General features: G+C 43.0%; 1 protein-coding gene across 8 annotated transcripts in view; it reads right to left on the bottom strand.

Moving 5' to 3' along the window:
* Positions 1-6312: 6312 nt before the first annotated feature.
* LOC137422004 (aryl hydrocarbon receptor nuclear translocator 2) overlaps positions 6313-15801 on the bottom strand; it is a 195215-nt gene continuing 185726 nt past the window's right edge. For 4 of the 8 annotated variants that reach the window (XM_068108658.2, XM_068108661.2, XM_068108662.2 and 1 more), the window contains 3 exons: positions 12260-12401; positions 11814-11944; positions 6313-7310 (listed from right to left, as the gene is read on the bottom strand). In XM_068108658.2, the coding sequence (XP_067964759.1) occupies positions 7212-7310; positions 11814-11944; positions 12260-12401 (372 nt within the window). In that variant the 3' untranslated portion in view covers positions 6313-7211. Of the gene's footprint in view, positions 7311-11813; positions 11945-12259; positions 12402-14097; positions 14240-15801 lie in introns of those variants that run through there. The other 4 variants (XM_068108660.2, XM_068108663.2, XM_078773003.1 and 1 more) reach the window with 2 other exon arrangements.

The raw sequence follows: 15801 nt of genomic DNA, 5'->3' as shown, positions 1-15801 counted from the left end.
TTTGGAGGGATCGAGTGTATTTACTGTGTTGTGATTTGGAGGGATCGAGTGTATTTACTGGGATGCGATTTGGAGGGATCGAGTGTATTTACTGTGTTGTGATTTGGAGGGATCGAGTGTATTTACTGTGTTGTGATTTGGAGGGATCGAGTGTATTTACTGGGATGCGATTTGGAGGGATCGAGTGTATTTACTGGGATGCGATTTGGAGGGATCGAGTGTATTTACTGTGTTGTGATTTGGAGGGATCGAGTGTATTTACTGGGATGCGATTTGGAGGGATGGAGTGTATTTACTGGGTTGCGATTTGGAGGGATCGAGTGTATTTACTGGGATGTGATTTGGAGGGATCGAGTGTATTTACTGTGATGCGATTTGGAGGGATCGAGTGTATTTACTGTGATGTGATTTGGAGGGATCGAGTGTATTTACTGTGATGCGATTTGGAGGGATCGAGTGTATTTACTGTGTTGTGATTTGGAGGGATCGAGTGTATTTACTGTGTTGTGATTTGGAGGGATCGAGTGTATTTACTGTGTTGTGATTTGGAGGGATCGAGTGTATTTACTGTGATGTGATTTGGAGGGATCGAGTGTATTTACTGTGATGCGATTTGGAGGGATCGAGTGTATTTACTGGGATGTGATTTGGAGGGATCGAGTGTATTTACTGTGTTGTGATTTGGAGGGATCGAGTGTATTTACTGGGATGCGATTTGGAGGGATCGAGTGTATTTACTGGGATGCGATTTGGAGGGATCGAGTGTATTTACTGTGTTGTGATTTGGAGGGATCGAGTGTATTTACTGTGATGCGATTTGGAGGGATCGAGTGTATTTACTGGGATGCGATTTGGAGGGATCGAGTGTATTTACTGTGATGTGATTTGGAGGGATCGAGTGTATTTACTGGGATGCGATTTGGAGGGATCGAGTGTATTTACTGTGTTGTGATTTGGAGGGATCGAGTGTATTTACTGGGATGCGATTTGGAGGGATCGAGTGTATTTACTGTGTTGTGATTTGGAGGGATCGAGTGTATTTACTGTGTTGTGATTTGGAGGGATCGAGTGTATTTACTGGGATGCGATTTGGAGGGATCGAGTGTATTTACTGTGTTGTGATTTGGAGGGATCGAGTGTATTTACTGGGATGCGATTTGGAGGGATGGAGTGTATTTACTGGGATGCGATTTGGAGGGATCGAGTGTATTTACTGTGTTGTGATTTGGAGGGATCGAGTGTATTTACTGGGATGCGATTTGGAGGGATGGAGTGTATTTACTGTGATGTGATTTGGAGGGATCGAGTGTATTTACTGTGATGTGATTTGGAGGGATCGAGTGTATTTACTGTGATGCGATTTGGAGGGATCGAGTGTATTTACTGTGATGTGATTTGGAGGGATCGAGTGTATTTACTGAGATGCGATTTGGAGGGATCGAGTGTATTTACTGTGATGTGATTTGGAGGGATCGAGTGTATTTACTGGGATGCGATTTGGAGGGATCGAGTGTATTTACTGTGTTGTGATTTGGAGGGATCGAGTGTATTTACTGGGATGCGATTTGGAGGGATCGAGTGTATTTACTGTGATGCGATTTGGAGGGATCGAGTGTATTTACTGGGATGCGATTTGGAGGGATCGAGTGTATTTACTGGGATGCGATTTGGAGGGATCGAGTGTATTTACTGGGATGCGATTTGGAGGGATCGAGTGTATTTACTGTGTTGTGATTTGGAGGGATCGAGTGTATTTACTGTGTTGTGATTTGGAGGGATCGAGTGTATTTACTGGGATGTGATTTGGAGGGATTATGATGGGAAATAATGTAAAATCCTTCCTTAACCTTGTGTCACTTATAAATTAGTTTCCCGCATTCTTTTTAAACAATGTGAACCCCGTTGCTCTCCGACGGCCTTTGACTATGATCAAGTCAGCTGCAGTGTGAACCCCACCCGATGTTTTCGATGCAGGGCAAAGCATCAATGTGTGTGCCATCCATCAAAAGAGCGTTATGATGGAGGACCCCTCTGCCAGCATTGGTTGATGGAGGTTGAATATTCCAGCCTGTTATTTTTTTGTTTTTTTGTGTACAAGATCGAGGCTCGTGTGAGACCTAACATAAATCACAAAAAAAAAAACCGACACATAAAACATAATAAAGGGAGCGGGACACAAGATAGGGAGGTAGAGGGAAGAACACAAGTTCAACAACAGTAGGGAACAGGGACATCGGGAGATCTGTGGGAGGCGGAGGGCTTGGGGGAAGGAGGCATGGGAAGGGGGGTGGGGGTGGGTGTGGGAGAGGTATAAAACACAAGGACATCAAGGACTTCCAGGAAAGAAGTCGGTATTTCAAAAAAGTGGATCTGGCGTGAATTAACGGGGGTAGGAAAGATTGAGGTTTTGGATGGGGGAAGATGAGATGATGGTGAACAGCCTGTTTTTCATGAAGACTACCCGGACTATCGATGGAACTGTGAATTAAATGGGAATTCTGCCATTTTAAGTCCAACCAACATCACGCCTGGTCAGCCAGTTGGTGAAAGACTCGGGTCAAAAACGTTCCCTGCCCAAAATACGTTGGGAATATTTGGGAGGAGGAGGAGGAGTAGGAGGAGGAGTAGGAGGAGGAGGAGGAGGAGGAGGAGGGGGAGGAGGAGGAGGAGGAGGAGGAGGAGGAGTAGTAGTAGTAGTAGTGGTGGTGGTGGTGGTAGTAGTAGTGGTTGCTAGTAGTAGTCGTAGTAGTGGTTGGTAGTAGTAGTAGTGGTTTGTAGTAGTAGTAGTAGTAGTGGTTGGTAGTAGTGGTTGGTAGTAGTAGTTGTAGTGGTTGGTCGTAGCAGTAGTACTAGTGGTTGGTAGTAGTAGTCGTAGTAGTAGTCGTAGTGGTTGGTAGTAGTAGTGGTTGGTAGTAGTAGTACTAGTGGTTGGTAGTAGTAGTACTAGTGGTTGGTAGTAGTAGTACTAGTGGTTGGTAGTAGTAGTAGTAGTTGTTGGTAGTAGTACTAGTGGTTGGTAGTAGTAGTACTAGTGGTTGGTAGTAGTAGTGGTTGGCAGTAGTAATAGTAGTTGGTAGTAGTAGTAGTAGTGGTTGGTAGTAGTACTAGTGGTTGGTAGTAGTAGTACTAGTGGTTGGTGGTAGTAGTAGTACTAGTGGTTGGTAGTAGTAGTAGTAGTTGTTGGTATTAGTACTAGTGGTTGGTAGTAGTAGTAGTAGTGGTTGGTAGTAGTACTAGTGGTTGGTGGTAGTAGTAGTACTAGTGGTTGGTAGTAGTAGTACTAGTGGTTGGTAGTAGTAGTAGTGGTTGGTAGTAGTAGTAGTGGTTGGTGGTAGTAGTAGTACTAGTGGTTGGTAGTAGTAGTACTAGTGGTTGGTAGTAGTAGTACTAGTGGTTGGTAGTAGTAGTGGTTGGCAGTAGTAATAGTAGTTGGTAGTAGTAGTAGTAGTGGTTGGTAGTAGTACTAGTGGTTGGTAGTAGTAGTACTAGTGGTTGGTAGTAGTAGTAGTAGTGGTTGGTAGTAGACTAGTGGTTGGTAGTAGTAGTAGTAGTAGTTGGTAGTACAACGCTTGATCTGATCAGTATGAATAAAACAAAAATTCCTCTGCAACTGTGCGTCCAATGGACAAGAAATTTTCAGTGCGGCTCCTCCTGTACAATTTTTAATGATAATTATAACGTCATAGGTCACGTGCTACAGGCGCCATCTTGGGAAAAATCGAAAATAGTTGCACCTCAAAATCTCCGAAACCGCTCCATGGAAAAAATTGAAACATGGCTCATTGTCAAGTACTCCCCTTGGGGAATAAGTTATGTTAATGCTGATGTCATCGGTGCCTTCGTTATGACATCATAATTCGACAAGTACAACACTTATCCAATCATTGTGAAAAAAAATTCTCAGCAACTTTTGGTCTGATGGGCACAAAATGTTCACCATAGAAGCGCCTCCTGCAGAATATTTTAATATAATGATGTCACAGGTCATGTGATACAGGCGCCATCTTGAAAAAAACGAAAAATGTTGCACCTCTATATCTCCAAAACCGCTGCATGGAAAAAATTGAAACATGGCTCATTGTAAAGAACTCCATATGGGGAATAGGTGTTGTTAACGATGACGTCATTGGTGCCATAATTATGACGTCATAATTCGACAGGGACAACGCTTATTCTGATGTTTGAAATGTATTGAGCGTGATCTATGCAACAATTATTTTAGAGAATATAAATTTATGATGTCATCGTTCACGTGGTCTGGCAGCCATATTGGATTAAAGGGAAAAAATGTTCAAAAACAGAAGAGTTTGCTCGCAACAAGTTGACTGCGCAGGGTAAGTATTCTATGAATACCATGTAGTTACCAGAAAGGGTAAGGCTGTTGTCATCATTGTGATGCTGTTGTCAGAATCATCAGCTGTTGTCACCCACTCCCCCGTGTCGTTGGATGTTATCTCCCATATGTGGGTCTCAGAGGATGGAACTGAGCCCTACCATGTCTAAGTATTCGCCTCCATTTCAGTAAGGGATCGTGATTCATGGACGAAGTGTAAAGTTTTCTTCTTCCGAGTTTTGTTCCGAAACATTTTCAAGATCATGACCGAGCCCCGGACAGCTTCCAACTGTAGTTCGTTTGTCGTAATATTCCCAGGGATGTTTTTAAGATCTCCTTAAGGTTCTTCTTTATCATTTCCGTTGCTCTAAAATATTTTACACCTCCAAAATGTGTGTGTGTGTGTGTGTGAGTCCACATGCAGATAAACTTTAATGTAGCATCCCTGATTGGCCTACTTCAATATAGCACCCGGTGTGTGAAAGGGGTTGCCTCACCAAATTCCCCAACGAGGATCTGCAATGTTTAAATGATCTGTCTTGTTTAGACTATAACCTGATGCATTTTCCAGGAATCCATCGCAATGTATTACCGGTACTTATTCACATGCATGAAGCAAAATTGGCATAAGCACAAGCAGCATCACGACGCCAAATAAAATCGTCTCTCCATGGCTACCAGGCATCCCAGATATAGCTTCTGATGTTCCATTTGAGATGTTGCAGGACATCTTTATAATTGTTCACACTCGCAGGACAACCTTGTGCTCGGCGATTTTCGGAGACACCTCTTCACGATGGTTGTCGCAAGTCGGGGGCAAATCTTCCTTGTTCTTCCCTGCTGCCCAGATTCGTCAGGACAGCGCGGTTACGGTCAGAGTGCTGATCGGTCCCCAAGGAAATTGGCTGGTTTTACAAACTTGCTTTTGCGACTGATTTGTGATGAGTAAGAATCATGTATGATGATTCAAAACTTTATAACCAATAAGGCCAGTTCAGGTTGCCTTATTGGTTAAGCCAAAGCTTTCAGAATCATTGGAATCTCCCGCGATGAAGCTAACTCCGAGGGCCTCTCACTCACTCACCGCAGACAGGTAGGTGGTCTTTCTGTCTTCTACCGACTTCTCTCCGGCCTTGCACCCCCAGCTCTCTCTGTGCTCTGTCCCCCAAATATTCCTACAGGTCGCACAAGATCTACCTGCAACCCTCTTATGGTTAAACTGCCGAAATCAACTCTCTGCTCACCTTCACTCCTTCGTTCCTCTTTTCTCCCACCTCTGGAACAAACTCCCTCACTTTCTTCAATCCCACTCCTCCCTCCAGGTCTTTAAAACAGCTGTTCACCACCATCTCTTATCTTCCCCCATCCAAAACCTTGTTTTTTTCTACCCACGTTAATTTCACCCCAGATCCACTTTTATGAAATACCAACTTCTTTCCTGGAAGTCTTTGCAGTCTCCTAGTGTTTAATACTTCTCCCACCCTCCCCCCTTCCCACGCCTCCTCTCCCCAAGCCCTCTCCCTCTCACAGATCTTCCGATGTCCCTGCTCTCAAATGTTGTGTTCGTGCTTCCCCTTCTCTCCACATCCTGTCTACAGCTACCCTTATTATATGTTTTGTTTGTCTGTTTAATTTTTTGTGTGATAAATGTTAGCTCTTTCACGAGCCTCGATCTTGTATACCAAAAAAGGTCCTTTTTTATTAACTTTAAAAACAGGCCACATTGTATAAGTTACGTGCCTCGTCCAAATCCTCTCGCTCCGAGCTGCTTCTCTGCTGCACTGGCGACAAGTTCTCCATGCTCTGGGAGACGATAGGAAGCTGTGGCCCATCAGAATTCATCCTCAGCCATAAGCAGTGTGTGTCAAACACCCCTCAACATGAGTCGACTTGAGGGAGGCCTTTTTCCTGCAGTGGCCTTAAATAGGCCGCACTGACACACTCTTCTTGAAAACACACAAGTTATACAGGAGGCATAATTTACGATATGGACATGGTTTATTATTGGCACAATAAGGTGACAGAGCAAAGACACATAGCACTGTTTGCAATGTCATTGGCATCATTTGAGTACTTTACAGTGGACTGTAGAAACACAAGGTCAACACCACCACACGGCACGGCACAAAGGCCACGTGAAACATCATCGACAATGAACGGAGTGCCAACTAAAGGGCACACCCTAATTGCAAGAAAAAACAACAACGAATTGACCACAACATTGGACTAAACATGTCCGAAAGAGCATCGGGTGAGACAAGGGTCACCTGGACATGTGAAAATGGTCGAGGGTTGATGAGAGGGATGGAGGAGCTTCAGAAACGTCAAAACTGACAAAATTCTCTCACTATCATTGTGGCCTTCCCCTAAAGTTGGGCAACAATGAAGCCAATACAAAGGCCTTTGGGACGAGATGTTTTCTTTGCCAAGATGAGCAAGATTTATCGGATAGATAATTCATCCCAACTTTTATCTACACAAAACATTTAACGTGACAAAACAACACAATCACATCATTCATCATAGTGAGAGAGGGCCACTCTTTTCACTCGAAAATAGCTACTTGGTGGGTGACAGAAGGCACTGGGTCAGTTTGGCAAAGTATAACCTCCACCCAGTAACTCAGGTGCTGCATTAGCTCAACAAACACAAAACATACCTAAACAAAAGGTGGTTCTTCTTGGTCAAACCAGCCCTACCCTGACCATTCAGGCATTTGGCACGGTGGGGACATCTATTAACCAGGGATGTACTAATCGCGTGCGATTTGAATGTTAAGGAAAGAGTGAGTCAGGGAGAGACATTGGGGATTGCGATGGGGAAGACGGGAAGGTGAGAGGATAAAAGAAGCGCAGGAAAGGCAGAACCACTATTCGAGTCACTCTGAGAATGGAGGGAACATTCCCAAGTCAGCAAAATCTTCATTGTTGTAATTCGGGGCCCCTTGCGTAGGATCTCCCAACATTGACAACATTTCCTGCAGGAGGTGAAGGAAAAGAGGGCCTTGATGAAAAGAGGAAAGAGCTTGGTAAGGTCGCTACACACGCAGGAAGTAGGGGATCAGGTCTGGACTACAAATGGCAGGCACTGTGTCTATCGTGCAGCATTTCTTTGATTCTACAAGACTGGATTAAAGTAATTTATTTACTGATAATGTAGTTACTAAAGAATAAACAGCCCCGGTGGTGTCATGGTTAGAGCATCCACTCTGAGTTTGGGAGGTTGGTTGTTCGAACCCCGGCCGAGTCATACCAAAGACTTCAAAAATGGTACGTCTTGCTTCCTTACTTGACGCTCCACATTTAAAAAAGGATAGAGCACCAACAAACAACCATAAGTTGGTAATACAGTCACGTGAAAAAGTAAGTACACCCCATGTAAAGTTTTGACTTTTTTAAACATATTTCAACATTCAGCTATTTCATCTTCATTTCAACAATATTGACAGATAAAGGTGATATAATATAACAAATATCATGAAACATTTACATTTTGTAGTCCATTGTATAATTTAAATAAACATAAATGCAAATTTCGCATGTGGAAAAAGTAAGTACACCCTTGGCTCTAATAGGTGGTATTGCCCCCTTTGGCAGAAACAACCTCAAGTAGGCGTTTCTTATAACTGTCTACCAGTCTCTGACATCGACTGGGAGAAATTTTTGCCCACTCCTCCATGCAGAATTCTTTCAGCTGTGCGATGTTGGAGGGGTTTCTTGCATGCACAGCTCGTTTCAAATCCCCCCACAACATCTCGATGGGATTTAGATCCGGGGCATTGACTTGGCCATTCCAGAACCCTCGATTTCTTTCTTTTCAGCCATTCCTTGGTGGATTTACTGGTATGTTTAGGGTCATTGTCATGTTGCAAGGTCCACCATCGGTTGAGCTTCAACTTTCCGACAGATGGCCTCACATTATCCTCAAGTACCCTCTGGTACAATGAAGAATTCATAGTGGATTCCATGATGGTGAGCTGCCCAGGCCCTGATGCAGCAAAGCTGCCCCAAACCATAATATTTTCACCACCATACTTTACAGTTGGTATCAGGTTATTGTGGTCAAATGCTGTCTTTGGTTTTCGCCAAACATGTCTTCTGGTACTGTGGCCAAATAGCTCTTCCTTTGACTCATCTGTCAAGAGCACATTGTTCCAGAAGTGCGGGTCTTTGCCGAGGTGTTCATTGGCAAACTTTAGTCTTGCCCTGATGTTCTTTCTGGACAGCAAAGGTTTCCTCCTGGCACACCTCCCATGTAGATCAAATTCGTGCAGCCTCTTTCTAATGGTAGCACCGTGCACTTTGACATCAACAGTGGCAAGTGCTACCTGTAGGTCCCGTGATGACATTCTGGGTTTCTTAGAGACTTCTTTCAGCATCTTGCGGTCTGCTCTCGGGCTGAACTTGCTGGAGCGGCCTGGCCTGAACAAGTTGGCAGTTGTTTGGAATCTTCTCCACTCGTAGATGATGTTCCGGAAAGTCGAATGATTGATTTCAAATTGTTTGGAGATCTTTTTAAATCCCTTCCCAGACTCGTAGGCATCTATAGCCTTCTTTCTGAAGGCCTCCGAGAGCTCTTTAGATCTCGGCATGGTGACGCCGCACACTTCAACAACAAAGAGGAAACCAAACTAAATGTCTGAGGTTTAAATAAGACAGGTTCCTCCAAGATCCTCTCTAACGATGTTCTAATCATTTGCACCTGAGCTGGTGCACCTGATTCTAGTTTTAGGTATTTGAAGTAGTGATAAATGTAGGGGTGTACTTACTTTTTCCACATGCGAAATTTGCATTTATGTTTATTTAAATTATACAATGGACTACAAAATGGAAATGTTTCATGATATTTGTTATATTATATCACCTTTATCTATCAATATTGTTGAAATGAAGATCAAATAGCTGTATGTTGAAATATGTTGAAAAAGTCAAAACTTTACATGGGGTGTACTTACTTTTTCACGTGACTGTATGTGCAGGCTTTGACGGGCATATTTGCCTCCTCCTGAATGTAGGTTCCTTGAATGGGAAACCTCTACCATATAAAACACAATGTGTGCTTGTGTGTTTGTTTGTCCCCCATCGTAAGGGTAGGTATTAAAGGCCAATCTTTTATCACGAATGTATCTTCACGACGGTCTATTTTTGAGGATGAAGCAAACTCGAAAAATATTTTCCATGAAAGAGTAATTATGTTTCTTGTTACCTCCGCCACCAAAGTTGGATGGGGGTTATGTTTTCACCCCTGTCTGTCTGTCTGTTTGTCTGTCCGTTTGTGAACAGAATATCTCAAAACGTTGTGGACGGATTCGGACGAAATTTGGCAGAGATGTAGCGTATGTGACAAGGACGAAATGATTAGATTTTGGTGAAGATTCGGATTCGGCTCGTAGAATTTTAAAAGTGATTCTTCACCATTGGGAGACAGAGCCAAAAACGATACATAGCAGGATATCTCAAAAAGTTGTGGAGTGATTGGGACAAAACTTGGTGCACCGGTTGGGTGTCTGACAAGGACAAATAGATTTGATTTTGGTGAAAATCTGAATATGGGTTCGGATATGATTTTTTTTTTTTAAGTGATTCTTCACCATTGGGAGACAGAGCCAAAAACGATACATAGCAGGATATCTCAAAAAGTTATGGAGTGATTGGGACAAAACTTGGTGCACCGGTTGGGTGTCTGACAAGGACAAATAGATTTGATTTTGGTGAAGATCTGAATATGGGTTCGGATATGATTTTTTTTTTTTTTAAAGTGATTCTTCACCATTGGGAGACAGAGCCAAAAACGATACATAGCAGGATATCTCAAAAAGTTGTGGAATGATTGGGACAAAACTTGGTGCACCGGTTGGGTGTCTGACAAGGACAAATAGATTTGATTTTGGTGAAGATCTGAATATGGATTCGGATATGAGAATTTTTTTTTTTTTAAAGTGATTCTTCACCATTGCGTAATAGGGCAAAAACGATACATATCAGGATATCTAAAAACGTTATGGATGGATTTGGACGAAACTTGGTGGACAGGTTGGGTGTCTGACAAGGACAAATAGATTTGATTTTGGTGAAGATCTGAATATGGATTCGGATATGAGAATTTTTTTTTTTTTAAAGTGATTCTTCACCGTTGCGTAATAGGGCAAAAACGATACATATCAGGATATCTAAAAACGTTATGGATGGATTTGGACGAAACTTGGTGGACAGGTTGGGTGTCTGACAAGGACAAATAGATTTGATTTTGGTGAAGATCTGAATATGGATTCGGATATGAGAATTATTTATTTTTTAAGTGATTCTTCACCGTTGCGTAATAGGGCAAAAACGATACATATCAGGATATCTAAAAAAGTTATGGATGGATTTGGACGAAATTTGGTGGACAGGTTGTCACACATACTTGCCTCAAAACAAGGAAGAATCGATTCAATTTTGGGGAAAATCCGGATCTGGATCCAGCGAGGAGAAATTTTAAAGTGATTCTTCTCCATTCGGTGCACGTGATGTGCATGATGTGCAACGCGCGAAGAGTAATCCGAGTGTTCATTTACGTCCGTAGGATGTCTCATAAATAAAGAAGATATAAGCACACCTGACACTAGGCCGAGGCTTCATACTTTGGCACGCTCACGGGGCTGCACCGTCAAATAAACTGTTCCAACCCGTCATATTTGACGGGCTCTTATACGAGTATTATTACAAGACTCCACACCTTATATGTGTAATTGAATAAAACCGTCTAGATTTTCAATTCAAAATATATGTCTCTCCCACCCAGGAAAAAAATGGCCGTTGAAAATGAAATTCCAAAACCTGAGAAAAAGGACCTCATCGGTGGCCTCGGGGGCAGTGTCCAACTGCTTGGATCATGCTGTGTGTATAAAAAGCGTGACCGATTCAGTTCTGCAGTTACAAGAAGCGAGGCTTTTTCACATGATCTCACGGGAGTCTGCTACTTAGAACCACATTGCCCTGCGGAGAAGTAAACGCTTGCCTCAAAAATGTTTACGTTAAACCGTTGCCCTTGCCATTGTGAAGATGATACCACAATGTATCGTATGCAACTTGTTTTTCATTGGTGCCTTTTGCAGGATGGGTAAGAAATTTTCAGACAACCATAACATACGTTCTACCACCTCCCCCATTAATTTTCCTCCTTAGGTCTTCCTGCTCCACAGGGAGGATGAGTTGCTAAAGGGAAGAAAATATGGGAACGTTTGGACAACCCCCATTACCAACTGTTGTCGAAACTTTCAAATGACAACTCAACCTGGTGCTTATTTCCCATGACATCATCTTTCCTGCAAACCAGCCAAACTACTTGGTTTGTGTCTGCATATTTTTGTCTGTCTGCGTCTATCGTTTCTGGTTGTGTCTGTGTTCTGATGTCATCATTTTTTTTTCTTGTTGTTGAAAGCAGCTCATTCAGCACATTGACACCGGCATACGTTGGAGAGCAAGGAGGCGCACGGTACCTGGAAAACCTCTGGCTGTCCCGATGTTGGCTGACCGTGGTTATGACCATCCGTCCCTCCCTGTGTCCCAGTTTGGCCCTGCCACTGCGTCCACACGCCGCCAGTTTGCCCCCCACCTTGGGCCCCTTCACCTAGTGGTGGGAAAAAGAAACCAGTTGGAATTATCACTGCATGATGTGTTAAACACAACAATTGGAAGGCACAATTTTTTCTTACCAAACATGACAATTACAATATTAAATAATATGGAAACATATTTATTCTCTTGGAAAATTTGGAATTGGTAAATCCTGGCATTGTCCAATGACATGGTATTATGACATCAGGTTTATGTGCAATGATGTGAAGTTTATTGAAGATCAGTGGTGGGTCTGAAGAATAGTGCGGAAAGAGAGAGAGAGTGCTCAGTGACACTAGGACTACCAATGAGGTCTATCGCGTGGTACCGTAAACAGGGGGCCTGCTACCGATGTTAGCATAGGTGGGGCCTCCAGGCGAAGAAGCAGATGGTGGGTTGGACAGTGGGCTGAATGATGCCGGGCTTGCTGAGAAGGTGTGTGGGAACGGTGGTGATTGTGCTTTTGCTGGCTGTGGAGAGCAGGCATATCCTGTTGTCACATACGTATCACTTTTAACTCTTCAACACTGAAATATATGAATGGCTGAGCGAACGACAGGATTCGAACCATTGCTTTGTGCGATATTTTCAAAAACATCAACAGTTATCTTAACTGGTATATGCAAAGAAAATGTCCTCTCCAACCATGGCTTATTGATGCTGCACTCAGAACCCGTTAATATGCGATCCATTAATATGCGTTTTCGGATAGCACATGGTCGACACTTGTTACCCAAAAATTTTGAGAAAGTAGTAGGAAAAAATCAAAAAATGACAAGAATCGAGCATGCAGTACATTGTAAACGGCAGCCGCCATCTTGATTTTTTTTTTAATCACGCGCGTAAAAGTTCGCTCTCATAACACCAACATAACGATCATAACACCTCTGGTTTACTTAACATATCACAAGTTATTATTAATATGATATTGACACGAGTGTTTATCTACGTAAGCTGATTTAACCTTTCATCTCCACTGGCCGGGCCCGGGAACTGCAAAGTGTCAAGACGCATTGACACCTGGCTCTCTCTCCCCGACTCATCTGTCAGTGCTTCCCGTATAAATATGGCATCCTTTTCAACTCAAATCATATCACCTTCAGTTTCTACGGCGTTTACATCACTTGACGACGTTTTTTTCGAGCAATCGAATCCAATCGGCCCAATCCAATCACCATCTTGTTCTTCTGTGCGTCTAACAAAAAGTCTAACAAAAAGTCTAACAAAAAGAAAAAAACTCGAGAACCTCAGTGAAGCCATGGATGAATGGGCCCATGCTGATGATGATCTTCAGGTTGCTGGAGAGAAGTCTGATGAAGACATTGCAGCTGAAGTCACTGCAGAGCCAGAGGAGGAAGAGGAAGAGGAGGGGACACCCAAGAAGATTCCCAGAGCTGCTGAAGTGTTCAAGGGTCTACAGGATGCCATTGACTGGTTTGACCATCATGGTGGTCATCTTGAAGCACTGCAGGCAGCTAGTCTTCTGAGGAAGTCTAAGGACATAGCTGAGAGCTCCAAGAAGCAAAAGTCAATGGATGACTTCTTCATGAATTAAATCATCATCACCAGCACACCCAACGTCACACTATTGTAGAGATATGTATAAACATTGTATAAACACCATCACCAGGAGGAGACCATTGTCGAGGAGTGATGACTCCTCGACGTTTCGTATCCGCGTCTGCAGCAAGGCAACGCGTTTTCCCCACCAACCCATGCAAATGGATTTGTATTTTGAACAATATTTCTTGATTTCTATGTTTTTTGTATATTGTTTTGTATAATAAAAATTGTATAAGTATTATTACATATGTGTTGTTTTATTACGAAAAAGTATCTTTTAAAAATTGATCTAGTTTCACTCGTCGTCACCCGACACAATCCAAGATGGCGGCCACCACACTCGCCCTGGAAGATAGGTAATACACGGTTTCACTTAGCACACGGTCGATTTTCCTGGCTCCCATGGATCGCATATTAACGGGTTCCGAGTGTACGAGTGAGGTACCCGTGCTACGCACGGGTGTGAGGCCAGAAGCAAACAGGCAATGCAGATACGGCGAATTCTAAAGCATGAAACCAATAAATTCCACATTCCTGTAGCACCTTCAGTCACACTTCAGACATGGACAACAAGTTCGTGAAGGACTTCCATGAAAAACGTACCCGTTTGCAAACAAATGGGTACGTTCACGTATAGAAACATCGATCGTGGGTCCGTGGCGAATCTGCATATTGCGATCCGCGAAGTTCACGTTCAGAAAGTAGAAACCATCACGGCATGTCGTCATTTACTTGAACTCGATATCTTTTTTCATTCCAAACAACATAACTCCAATCACAAATTAATCACAAAATAAACTTTTAACAACATTGTTAATGTTTCCTTCATTGTAAAAACTACCAAGTCAACAGTTAAAAGGATTTTGAGCCGATAGGTGTTACGGCCTTGGCAAGATCGATGGAGACAGCGATCTGTTAGCGTATACACCGCCCAAATAGCTATGTGGAATTCTCTCATGTAGAGATTAAACTCACGTCGTTTGAACTTTGGCCGAGGTCATTATTTACTTTTAATGATGTTTATATACAATTCAAAAAGAACATAATTGGTTTTGGGTCGTCCTTTCCTCATATATCGTGGGATTTTGAGTTGGAGAGACGGCCGTGATGGCGGGGAGGGGGTTGGCATTCTCTCAAGCATGGATTCAACGCATATCCTTATAAAAGATCTTTGTCCGAGGTCACCGAGTCCGATCGGTGCAGCCGTGCAGTGCAGCCGTGCAGTGATCGGTGCAGCCGTTTGTGCGTCACCCGGGAAAATAACGTTATGCAGGAGTCCAAACCTGAAAATGCTGGAGGCCAAAGCTGAAATTGGAAAAACAATATACCCTATTTTACTCCAGGAGATCCCAGGATTACCCACCCAAAATATCGCTGCGATAAGTTCAGTCGTTTTTGCGGTACCTTCGAACGGACTGACAGACAGACGGACGGACATTAGCTGTATTATAGTAAGATGATGTTGTTAGCTGAGGTCGAGTGTGGAAGTTCTTGAGGATGGAGGATGTCCACTACATAGACTAATATTTAGTAGCAGGACATCCCTATGGTGAATGCCACATTTAATCAAAGGTTACCAGGTGAGCCCAAGATGCTAAGTTGGCTGCACCTGGATGGGTTTGATGGAAGTGGAGGTAGTAGCGGCTGAAACACGAATCCTATCCAGGTTCCTCCTGATAATTCCATCTTTGCTCTTCACTTATTCGGGTTCCTTATGATTCCAATGCAGTATTTGGCGTTCCATTATAGATTTGATTGGCTTTGTAGATCTCCCGAAAGCTTAAATTATTTTATTTTATTTGTTGATAGAAATCTTGAGCAGAGTTATCTGAAGACACATCTTGCAAACCCCTAGGTGCTGTGTTCAGATCAAGGTGTTTCTTATAGTAGGGCTATGATGATCATCCGTGACTATTTGAGTATATTCAAGTTGAAAAACCCAAATTCCATCACAATCTCATTGACCTTCATTAGTGGATTCTCCATCAGCAAAATCTCAACGTTGATGATTGTATCAAGATGACAAATCGATCGCCATCCAAGCCGAACTCATCTTTAAAGGGACTCATGACTACACTTGAAATTGCCCACCGACATGCCTACTGTGGGATAATGAAGGGCACGATCACCACAGGCCACCACCATGTGTTTGTGTACTGTATTTGCTTAGAGTTGGTGCCTTATTTGCACCAACTGATTTGCACCAACAAATTGATTGGTGAACCATGATCAAACTTGCTAAAGTCCACAGCTTCATGAGGTTGGTAGTTTGAAATCACACTACACTAAAATACGCAATTTGGTGTC

Source organism: Myxine glutinosa, chromosome 2 (assembly GCF_964187855.1).
Source record: "Myxine glutinosa chromosome 2, kmMyxGlut1.1, whole genome shotgun sequence".
NCBI classification, from domain to species: domain Eukaryota; kingdom Metazoa; phylum Chordata; class Myxini; order Myxiniformes; family Myxinidae; genus Myxine; species Myxine glutinosa.
This window is presented reverse-complemented; position numbering and strand designations above follow the sequence as displayed.